General features: G+C 44.7%; 2 protein-coding genes across 2 annotated transcripts in view; one reads left to right on the plus strand and one right to left on the minus strand.

The window, feature by feature from the left end:
- LOC123328868 (ATP-binding cassette sub-family C member 4) overlaps positions 1 to 12035 on the plus strand; it is a gene marked incomplete in the record, with an annotated part of 1148417 nt that overhangs the window by 78860 nt on the left and 1057522 nt on the right.
- Positions 1 to 12035, minus strand: part of LOC123328865 (ATP-binding cassette sub-family C member 4) — a 69288-nt gene that overhangs the window by 54372 nt on the left and 2881 nt on the right. Inside the window, exons 2-3 of the mRNA XM_044926910.2 lie at positions 5144 to 5254; positions 4489 to 4609 (exon numbers count right to left, since the gene is read on the minus strand). Of these exons, the coding sequence (XP_044782845.2) occupies positions 4489 to 4609; positions 5144 to 5254 (232 nt within the window). The remainder of the gene's footprint in view (positions 1 to 4488; positions 4610 to 5143; positions 5255 to 12035) is intronic.

A 12035-nucleotide genomic window follows, 5' to 3' on the forward strand; every position in this document is an offset into this window, starting at 1 on the left:
CACAGAGAACAGGGGTCTAGCAGTCAGAGCACCGCACCTCAGAGACCAGGTCGGCCACCTGCCAGTCACAGGACCCCAAGCCCATCAAGTGCCCTCCTGGGCCTCCGGGTCTTTATCTGTGAAAATACCTGCCGTGCCTCCCTCGGAGGAATCCTGTGACAACTAAATGAGCTACAACAGCGCAGAGTGCTCTGAAACCACCATAAAAACAAGGATTTTTCATCACTTTTATTATTAGAAGTCCTGGTAAGAGACTTACTCTATTCTTAATGGCAGAGGCTGGATTCACAAAGGCTTGGAAAACTCATTGTTCCTCACAGGCGACCACAGTGGAACAAGAACTCTTGAGAAAAGTCATGTGTAAAACCAGATTTTCTAGACTATAAAGTTTCACTTCTACCCAGATTGCTACAATTTTTAACCATTATGAATGCAAACTTTCAAAAAGAGTCTCCTACTTCCCTGACTACATAAAGAAAATGGATTGAAGGGGGTGGAGGAAACAAGTGAAATAGGTGAGGGAACTTAAGAGGTACAAACTCCAAATTATAAAATAGTAAAAGGGGATTGGGGGCAAAAAATAAATATATAAACTTTTAAAAAATAAATAAATCATGGAATTATACAACATAGGAAATATATTCAGTAATATTGGAATAATTTTGCATGGTGACAGTTGGTAACTACACTTATCATGTATTGTATAAAATATTAAATCACTAATGATATATACCAGAAACTAATATAACATTGTAAGCCAATCATACTTCAGTTTTAAAAAAATTCTTTTAATTTTACATTAAAAACTTACATATGCTTAGAAAAAGAAAAGAAGGTGAATATAAAACCCTAATTTATAACTCAAGGTCATCACTGTGGATATTACTAACACCAAAAATTCTGGGAGTTGGTGATGGACAGGAAGGCCTGGAGTGCTGCGATTCATGGGGTCGCAAAGAGTTGGACACAACTGAGCGACTGAACTGAACTGAACTGAATGGCTAATGGCTAATGCTATGCTCTCAGGAACCAGCAGGGCACACACAGCCAGTCTGCTCAGCAGGTCCCCTTCTGCTTGGCTCAAGGCCCCCTCCTCCTCTCCCTTGCTGTGTGGTCCTCAGCGGTTGCTCTCAGCCCACGGTGCCTTTGCCACCAACAGCCACTCCTCAGCCTCCTGGGTTGAGCAAAGTGAGGGACACATGGAAGAAAGGATTGGGAAATAAATGCAAAGACCACTCAGCTCTTGGGGAACCAGCTGTGAGTTGAGGCACAAAGCCCACTGTGGGATGCAGACGATTCTGTTTACTTCCTGTTCATCAACTGAGCTCCAAAGTGAAGGTTTACACACACATGGGCTTCCCACAGCCTCCAACTGGACCAGAGACCATCAGCAAAAGTGGCTTCAAACAAAGGCCAAGTGACTAGACAAGGCTGGGCCACTTCTAAGGATCCTGGAAAGAGGACATAACTCCCGGCAACACCTCCCCTCTCAGGGGAAGGGACTGGGTGAACCCACTCTGGATCTCCGAGGTCACCCCACTTACACACCAGCAATGGAGACCTTACCTCTCAAAGAGAAGCACTAATGACCGGGGGAGGTGGTCTCTGTGACTCAGGCCCAGGCAGAGGTTTCAGGCTCCTCCTCTCCACCCTGAGGGCCCTGGGCAGGTGGGGACCTGTCCTCTCCACCCACAGTACCCGTGGAGGTGCACACAGGGGCCAGGGGTGCTGGGAGCTCTCCGGCTGTTCTGTTCTAATTAGGGGTGACAAGCAAGTGCTCCTTAGCCTGCTACTTATTTCTCTGAGAGGAAGACATACTCCTCAGTTCTCACAGGACAGCCCATGGAATTCTCCAGGCCAGAATACTGGAGTGGGTAGCCTTTCCCTTGTCCAGGGGATCTTCCCAACCCTGGGATCAAACCCAGGTCTCCCTCATTGCAGGCAGATTCCTTACCAGCTGAGCCACAAGGGAAGCCCTTCTCATAGGACAGAGGTTTTCATATCTCAAAATCCTAAAACCCTAAAACCCTCACTCTGGACTGGCGTCACCCTGCTTTCTCCCACCGGTGCCACCAGGAGTACCTGGGAGGCCCTGCTCGTGCTGTGGGTGGAAAGACCACACTGCTTGGGATCATGGATGATCCACGGGGCATTCTGTGCATCTGAGGGATTAAAAGAGGGCCGGAGATCAAAAAGGAAACATGTTTGTGCTTTAGAAAATCCTGGGCTAAGTTTAGATTACCACCATCTAAAATATAAAGAATAACAAGCAGTATAGATTGATCACAACACGGGAAGTTGCTTCATAAAATCAATTATTAACTAACTAGCACTGCTGCTAGTGCTAGCAGTACTGCCACACAGATGAGCCCCTAAATTTACGTCCTCTACTCCCCGCTTCTCCGCCATGACCACCCAGAGACCAACCTCCTAAAAGGGCCCATGCCTCTATCAGTTGCACCTTATGCAGCCCCAGGCCTGGCCTTCCTGGATCCCCAGCAGGAAGTATTACTGGGGCTGGACAACTTTGAAATCAACACTCCCAGCACCACAGTGGGGAGGATTCCCTCTCAGGAAGAACCCCAGACCCTGCGGCCTCTCCCTCTATGTCTGCTTCTCCCATGAGCTGCCACAGACAAGACCCAGGACTCATATTAGAATGGGATCCACACAAGGCTTAGTGACCCCACTCAAGGGGCTAACAGCCCAGAACAGCAAGAAAACCAGTAGCTCAGTTCAAATCCAGCCACATGGGCTATGCTTTGAACCCACCTGACTTTAAGTCTCTTTGGCATCTGGTACCAAAGAGAAACTAGAGAACCAGGGACAGCAAAGAGAGACCTGCTCCAGGATATGATCCAACATTAAACCCGGAGGCCACTTAACCAACCAGGCACCTGGCATGAGCCACAGGCAGACACCGAGGCCCCAGGGTTTCCTGATAAGCAGAATTCATGAGAGCTCTGCTGTGTGAGGTCAGGAAATCCTGCACAAACAGGCCACACCAGCTTGCCACCTGTGTATTTCAAACAGACTTACTGTGACTAAGTGGAAATTCCATGACTGGGACAGCTGCACATGGGACAAAGAAGGGCTGGGGCAGCCTGACGGGCTCCTGCTCCCTTTCCCACCCCTGTCCTTCACAAGGCACTGCAGTACCTAGGTGGTCAGTGCCCTCTCAAAGGTGGCACCCTGCCCCACATACCTGTCCCACCCTCTGGCACAATGGCCAATCCTCTTCTGAAATCAGTGAGAACTCCATCCCCCAGGACCATCCAGTCACCTGGGAGCTGACGGATTCTCTGGTCTCTCCAGTTGTGTGGGGTGGACTTCACCTGCCCAGCTGCCCACTGCCCGCAGTGCCCTTCAGTCCAGCACAGCCTTTAAACAAGAGCCACGCCACCCACCTGTAAACCACCTGGCCCACCCATCTCACCCCCAACACGATGGACTGAGGACAGCTCACACCTTCTCCACCTTCTGCATGCCTTTCACAGCACCTGCATCTTCCATCCCTCCTGCTCACACACTCACAGCCCGCCCGTGTCCCTAAGGCAGCGCTAAGGGACCACAGAGAGCATGAGCCCCCCAGGGGGGTCAGCAGCAGACCCCAACAGGCTCAGCCAGAACAGGGGCTGACAGCCCTGTGTCCCCAGGTGAACTGTCCTCTGGGGGATCTTGACCCAGGATCTTCAGGGTCATGGAGGTCACTGACATCACAGCTTTCTGCCTCTGGTTTGCCCTGCACATTCCCTCCTACACCCTCTGCCAATGCCAGGCTATCAGGACTCCCCCTTCAACCAGGAATCTGCTCCCACAACCAGGGAAAGAAAGCAGCGTGGAGGATGCACAGAATTCACGGTGAAGCTGGAGCTCCTCCCCACGGGGGCTTTGCTCACAGTGCCAGCCCATGGGGAAGGGGGCAGCCTGGGGAAAGGTGTGCTCTTAGGAGTTCTGGGCGGCTACAGGCCAGATGCAGGGCCCTGGGTTCTGTTCCCCTGGAAGAGGAGAGGCGATGGTATCTCCTTAGAAAAGCATTTACAGATGTGACCTGGTCAAGGTAACAATTTTTACCTTATTAAACTATAAATGAGTGCCATAAAATGTATGTTATTCTGGGCTCAGGTCCAAATTACCTTCCTCTAAATCAGAGGGCACATATTGCCTGAGGCTGTTGGAATCTTATTTTGGTCAAAGATCAGTCAGCATTTATACTGAACACCAGGAACTTTCTAACACAATATAAAATGTCTTTTACTTCAAGGCCATCCTTCCACAACACTCTTTAATCAGTTAAAAGAAGAATAGTAACCCCTGGAGTCCACTTCTCGCCATTCTAAAGATTAATACAACCTCTGAGTCTATCATGTTTCTATGAGGGTTTATCCTCAGACCTCAGACCACTGGCCTCTCTCCCCACCGGCCCCGTCCACCTCAGTACTGAGACACATACACCAAAAAGCAGCACACAGTATGAAAATCTTTTACCTCAAGAAATGTAAACATTCCCCAAATTAAATAGGATTTCCAGTAACACTTTACGATTGCTTTCACTAAAGAGGGTTCCTGTGCATCCTTCTGGGCTCTCTTAACTTCTTGATCCCAGTACCTGTGATACAAAACAAAGCACAGTAAAGAACAGCGTGTCCACCAAAGGGAAAATGGGAGAGGGACAGAGTGGAAGATAAGCCTTCACTACAGGGCACTCTGTGGCTGCCCCATAGATGCTGGCTACCTGCTCACAGGGCTCCTAAAAGATAAGCAGTGCAGACTCTGAAGCACCAGAGAAACAGGCCTTGAGGCAAAAGTTCCAGATTCTGGAAACAAATTCCTGCCAAGATTTGCTAGACTCACAGGTCATGAGCAGCTCAGGAGGATAGACTCCCTCCTCCAGGGACCCCACCTCCGGGGACAGAGCTCGGCCTCCAGGGCCGTGGCTGTGGGCTCCCTCCACGCCCACAGATGCACAGGGAACATGGGTCTCCAAAGTGGGCTAAGCCCAGGGTCAACTGAGTGGCTGAGCATGCAGTGTCAGGAGAGGAGTCTCAGAAGAACCCAGAGGAAGTCAAAGCCTCCCCCAAACCTTTAGCCCCACGTGGAAATTCTCACTCTTTCTCCCCTTCTCCCTGATGTCTGTGCTCACCCTTGCAGCTCTTCTCCAAGGCACTGGGAGCGATCTTCTGGAAGCACCGAGTACATGTCATCTGGTTCTAATTTCCGTTTGTGACCAATTTTAAACAAGGGGTTTAGCCACCTGTTAAAAATTAAAAGGAGAGTGACATATATCCAACTTATATATCTCTAATTAGAAACCTACATTCATGGACATTGTTAAAAAAAAGTCTACATTTTAAATATATAAAGATATGAGGAAAATTAGATATATGCTCACAAACACACATACATTCTAGGTATAGGAAAGTCATGCTGGCTTATATATTACATAATTAAAGCAGCCTCTTTGTGGCCTACTGAACATACATTGTACCTCTGCTTTAATTATTAAGAAAAAAAAATATGTTTAGAAATCAAAATAAAGTAACAGTGGTTCAGGCATGCAGAATAGAGCTGAATGGCCATTGTGGGTAAGGCTGCAGATATCTTCCTATATTACTGAGGACTTAAATCTTCTGAAATGTATCAGATTGGAAGATACCTACATGCGCTAGTGGTAAAGAATCTGTCTGCTAAAGCAGGAGATGTAAGAGATGCTGGTTCAATCCCCAGGTTGGGAAGATTCCCTGGAGAAGGAAACGGCAACCCACTTCAGTGTTCAAACCTGGAAAATCCCATGGACAGGGGAGCCTGGTGGGCTACAGTCCCTGGGGTCGCAGTCGGACATGACTGAAGTGTCTTAGCACCAGTCATATTCAAAGCAGTTGTAAACTTGAGGTCTCAGGATCTCCTCAGATCAGTTGTCAACACAGAGAAGTTTTTGCTATGCTATGCTATGCTAAGTCACTTCAGTCATGGCCGATTCTGTGTGACCACATGGACTGCAGCCTACCAGGCTCTTCCATCCATGGGATTTTCCAGGCAAGAGTACCAGAGTGGGATGCCATTGCCTTCTTCACAGAGAAATTTTTACAGAGAGTTATCTTATGGACACAACACCCTAAGTCTAACAGGCTCTGGACCCTGAACTACTTACAGTCCTGTCAGACTCCCCTCAGCCAGAACACTCATGTGAGCCTCTTTCTGAACCCAACCTTCTGAAGACAACCTCAAGATAAGTAATAGCTTCCCAACTAAAATGTAGTTGATTCTTCTTATGGTCCTCCTCAGTATCACTCTCGGGAAAATTCATTTATTTTTAAAAGTAACATTCAAACATCCAAAAGGGCTGGGATTTTACTGACTGTTGGATCTGTCACCATCAGCCTCAGTCGGGGCTAGCCCACCAGACTTTCAGGGAACTTCAGCTGACAATATCACCAAACTACGGTTTAATTCCACCATGCCCAGGCTTCTGCCCAGGGACATCAGGGTTGCCCCATTGCCACCACACCCCTGCAAAGGCCTATGTGTTAGTCAAATCCCTGTTTTCTGGGGGTCCAACCAACAGTTCACTATGAGCCCTCCACTGACAGGCATGGCCGACTCTAGATAGTTACCATGCTTAAGGGCTCTGGGGACAGGATCATACCAAACATGGAGGGCCCTGGCCATGTGCAAGTACCCTGGATGGAAGGGTGCCACCATGAGCCTAAACAAGACTCAATAAAATTCAAAGACAGTGTGTGTGTCCCTGAGGGATATTTGTTCCTTGAGGACCCTGTAGCAAGGACTACCCATGTTGGGCCATCAACTGTCTCCAAGAAAACTACCAGGGGACATTGGGCTATATGTGGTTCACACCCAAATCAAGGTTACATTCAGATTTTAATTACACTCACACAACCTGTGAATCAAAGGGGGCCACTCATCTAGTCAGGAGGGTAGCTGGACTGGTAATAGCAGGTGTCACTCTTGTTAGGCTCCCTGGTGAGCCTAGCATGAGAAAGAATTTATAATAACCTAAGTATAAAAAAAAAAGAAATTTAAAAAAGTCAGAGACTGGCCTAGGTAAGTAGAGAACCCACTTCTAACCTTAGAATGACAAAATCTTCACTAGACCCTCTGGCCCACATGACACTTGACCACTGCAAAGCTCTTGACTCCCTGCTGGCTGATCAAGGGGGAATTTGTGCCCCAGCAACCATTTCCAATTGTTTTTATGTTAACACTAGTGGTCAGATAAAAGAGAGCACATCCCAATTGCCAGAGAAAACCACTTGCAGACAAAGACAAATATCATATGATATCACTTATACATGGAATCTTAAAAAGCAGTACAAATGAACTTACCTACCAAAGAGAAATAGAGTTACAGATGTAGAAAATGAACTTATGGTTACCAGTGGGTAGGGAGGAAGGGACAAATTGGGAGACTGGGATTGACATACATAAACTACTATATACGTATCCAACCTCTTTGCAACCCCATGAACTGCAGCCCGCCAGGCTCCTCTGCCTATGGGGATTCTCCAGGCAAACCAATACAATATTGTAAAGTAAAAATAATAATAATAATAAAAGAAGACAACACAATTTAAAAAAAAAAAAAAGAATACCTGAGTGGGTTGCCATGCCCTCCTCCAGTGGATTTTCCCAACCCAGGGATCTAACCCAGGTCTCCTGCACTGCAGGTGGATTCTGTATAGTCTGAGCCACCAGGGAAGTATATATAAAATAGATAACTAATAAGAACCTACTGTAGAGCAGAGGGAAGTCTACTCAATACTCTGTAATAGCCTTTATCTTTTTTAAAGAAAAGAACCTTTTAAAAACAGTGGATATATGTCTATTGATTTACTTTGCTGAAACTAACACAACATTGTAAATCAACTATACTCCAGTACAACTTTTTCTTTAATAGAGAGAAGGTCACTTGGCCAAATACTCAGAATAAGAAGGGCCTGGCTGAACAAATTTGTGACAGGAACAAAAGAAGTTTCCCCAGCTTCCTTGGGCTTCTAAGGTCATTCTTAGAACCCCTTACAGTTATTTTCCTTCTCTTGCCCTTTGGTCCATGATTCCTCAATTGTGTCATTAGTTTTATCTCTTAGAGAACTGAGACAATCAAGTGGCAGATGGTCTTTACCTAAGGCTATGAGCAATTGGGACTCTAGCCTGATAACAATCAGATTCATTTTGGTGGAATCAGGAGAAATCTGCTCCTCTAACCCAAAGCGAAAACAACACCCAGTTGTGGATGTGACTGGTGTTGGAAATAAAGTTCAATGCTGTAAAAACAATATTGCATAGGAACATGGAATGTTAGGTCCATGAATCAAGGTAAATTGGAAGTGGTCAAACAGGCAATGCCAAGAGTAAACATCGATATTTTAGGAATCAATGAACTAAAATGGGGTGAAGTGGACAAATTTAACTCAGATGACCATTATATCTACCACTGTGGGAAAAAGTCCCTTAGAAGAAATGAAGTAGCCATCATAGTCAACAAAAGAGTCCAAAATGCAGTACTTGGGTGCAATCTCAAAAACGACAAAATGCTCTCTGTTCATTTCCAAGGCAAACTATTCAATATCGTGGTAATCCAAGTCTATGTCCCAACCTGTAATGCCAAAGAAGCTGAAGTTGAATGGTTCTATGAAGACCTAAAAGACCTTCTAGAACCTTAGTTCTAGATAGGATATCACCCCAAAAAAGATATCCTTTTCATCATGGGGACTGACATGCAAAACCAGGAAGTCAAGAGATACCTGGAATAACAGGTAAATTTGACCTTGGTGTACAAAATGAAACAGGGCAAAGGCAAACAGAGTTTTGCCAAGAGAACGTACTGGTCATAGCAAACACCCTTTGCCAACAAAACAAGAAAAGACTACACATGAACATCATCAGATGGTCAATACCAAAATCAGATTGATTATAGTCTTTGCAGCTGAAGATAGAGACAGTCTATACAGTCAGCAAAAACAAGACTGGGAGCTGACTGTGGCTCAACTCACGAACTCCTTAGTGAAAAATTCAGTCTTAAATTGCAGAAAGTAGGGAAAGCCACTAGACCATTCAGATATGACCTAAATCAAATCCCTTATGATTATAGAGTGGAAGTGACCATAGATTTCAAGGGATTATATCTGATAGACAGAGGGCCTAAAGGACTATGGACAGAGATTAGTGACATTGTACAGGAGGCAGTGATCAAGACCATGCCCAAGAAAAAGAAATGCAAAAAGGCAAAATGGTTGTCTGAGGAGGCCTTACAAACAGCTGAGAAAAGAAGACAAGAGAAAGGCAAAGGAGAAAAGCAAAGATATACCCATCTGAATGCAGATTTCCAAAGAATAGCAAGGAGAGATACAAAAGCCTTCCTAGTGATCAAGGCAAAGAAATAGGAGAATATTAGAATGGGAAATACTAGAGATATCTTCAATAAAATTAGTGAAACTAAGGGAAAATTTCATGCTAAGATGGACACAATAAATGACAGAAATGGTATGAACATAACAGAAGCAGAAGATATTAAGAAGAGGTGGCAAGAATACACAGAAGAACTATACAAAAAAAGATCTTCATGACCCAGATAACAACGGTGGTGTGATCACTGGACAATAGCCAGACAACCTGGAATGCAAAGGCAAGTAAGCCCTTGGGAAGCATCACTATGAACAAAGGTAGTGGAGTTGATGGAATTCTAGCTGAGGTATTTCAAATCCTAAAAGATGATGCTTTTAAATTGCTACGTTCAATATGCCAGCAAATTTGGAAAACTCAGCAGTGGCCACAGGACTGGAAAAGTTCAGTTTTCATCAATCCCAAAGAAAGGCAATGCCAAAGAATGTTCAAAGTACTGCATTCATGTCACATGCTAGCAAAGTAATGCTCAAAATTATCCAATAGTACATGAACCATGAACTTCCAGATGTTAAAGCTGGATTTAGAAAAGGCAGAGGAACCAGAATCAAATTGCCAACATCTGTTGGATCACAGAAAAAGACAGAGAATTACAGAAAAGCATCTACTTCTGATTTATTGACTATTGCTAAGCCTTTGACTGTGTGGATCACAACAAACTGTGGAAAATTCCTCAAGAGACAGGAATACTAAACAAATTGACCTGCCTCCTGAGAAATCTGTATGCAGGTCAAGAAGCAACAGTTAAAACTGGACATGGAAAAAGAGACTGGTTCCAAATTGGGAGAATACAGCAAGGTTGTAGAGTTCCAGAAAAAACATCTATTTCTGCTTTATTGACTATACCAAAGCCTTTGACTGTGTGGATCACAATAAATTGTGGAAAATTCTTCAAGAGATGGGAATACCAGACCACCTGACCTGCCTCTTGAGAAACCTGTATGCAGTTCAGGAACCAACAGTTAGAACTGGACATGGAACAACAGACTGGTCCCAAATAGGAAAAGGAGTACATCAAGGCTGTATGTTGTCATCCTGCTTATTTAACTTATATGCAGAGTACATCATGAGAAAGGCTGGGCTGGATGAAGCACAAGCTGGAATCAAGTTTGCCGGAAGAAATTTCAATAACCTGAGATATGCAGATGACATCACCCTTGTGGCAGAAAGTAAAGAGGAACTAAAGAACCTCTTGATTAAAGTGAAGGAGGAGCGTGAAAAAGTTGGCTTAAAGTTCAACATTCAGAAAACTAAGATCATGGCATCCAGTCCCAACACTTCATGACAAATAGATGGGGAAACAGTGGAAACAGTGGCTGACTATATATATATATATATATAATATATATATATATATTTTTTTTTTTGGCTCCAAAATCACTTCAGATGGTAATTGCTGCCATGAAGTTATGACCCATCTAGACAGCATATTAAAAAAGCAGAGACATTACTTTGTCAACAAAGGACCATCTAGTCAAGGCTATGGTTTTTTCCAATAGTTATGTATGGATGTGAGAGTTGGACTATAAGGAAAGCTGAGTGCAGAAGAATTGATGATTTTGAACTCTGGTGTTGGAGAAGACTCTTGAGAGTCCCTTGGACTATAAGAAGATCCAACAGGTCCATCCTAAAGGAAATCAGTCCTGGGTGTTCATTGGAAAGACTGATGTGTTAAAGCTGAAACCCCAATATTTTGGTCACCTGATATAAAGAGCTGACTCATCTGAAAAGATCCTGATGTTGGGAAAGATTGAAGGCAGGAGGAGAAGGGGATAGAGGATGAGATGGTTAGATGGCATCACCAACTCAATGGACATGAGTTTGGGTAAACTCCGGGAGTTGGTGATGGACAGGGAGGCCTGGTGTCCTGCAGTTCATGGGGTCGCAAAGAGTTGAACACGACTGAGCAACTGAACTGACTGACTGAACTAATGGTAGAAAGCAAAGAAGAGCTAAAGAGCCTCTCAATGAAGGTGAAAGAGGAGAGTGGAAAAAGCTGGCATAATACTTAACATTCAAAAGATGAAGATCATGCATCTGGTCCCATCACTTCATGACAAATAAATGCAGAAACATGGAAACAGTGACATACTTTATTTTGGAGGCTCTAAAATGACTGCAGATGGTGACTGCAGCCATGAATTAAAAGACGCTTGCTCCTTGGAAGAAAAGTTATGGCCATCCTAGACAGCATATTAAAAAGCAGAGACATTACTCTGCTGACAAAGGTCTATCTAGTCAAAGCTATGGCTTTTCCAGTAGTCATGAATGGATGTGAGGTTTGGACTATAAAGAAAACTGAGCACTGAAGAATTGATGCTTTTGAACTGTGCTTTGAAGAAGACTCTTGAGAGTCCCTTGGACTGCAAGGAGATCCTACCAGTCAATCCTAAAGAAAATCTTTCCTGAATATTCATTGGAAGGACTGATGCTGAGATTGAAACTCCAATTCTTTGGCCACCTGATTCGAAGAACTGACTCATTGGATAAGACCCTGATACTGGGGAAGATTGAAGGCAGGGGGAGAAGGAGACAACAGAGGATGAGATGGTTAGACGACATCACCAACTCGATGGACATGAGTTTGAGCAAGCTCCAGGAGTTCACGATGG

This window comes from Bubalus bubalis, chromosome 13, assembly GCF_019923935.1.
Source record: "Bubalus bubalis isolate 160015118507 breed Murrah chromosome 13, NDDB_SH_1, whole genome shotgun sequence".
NCBI lineage: Eukaryota > Metazoa > Chordata > Mammalia > Artiodactyla > Bovidae > Bubalus > Bubalus bubalis.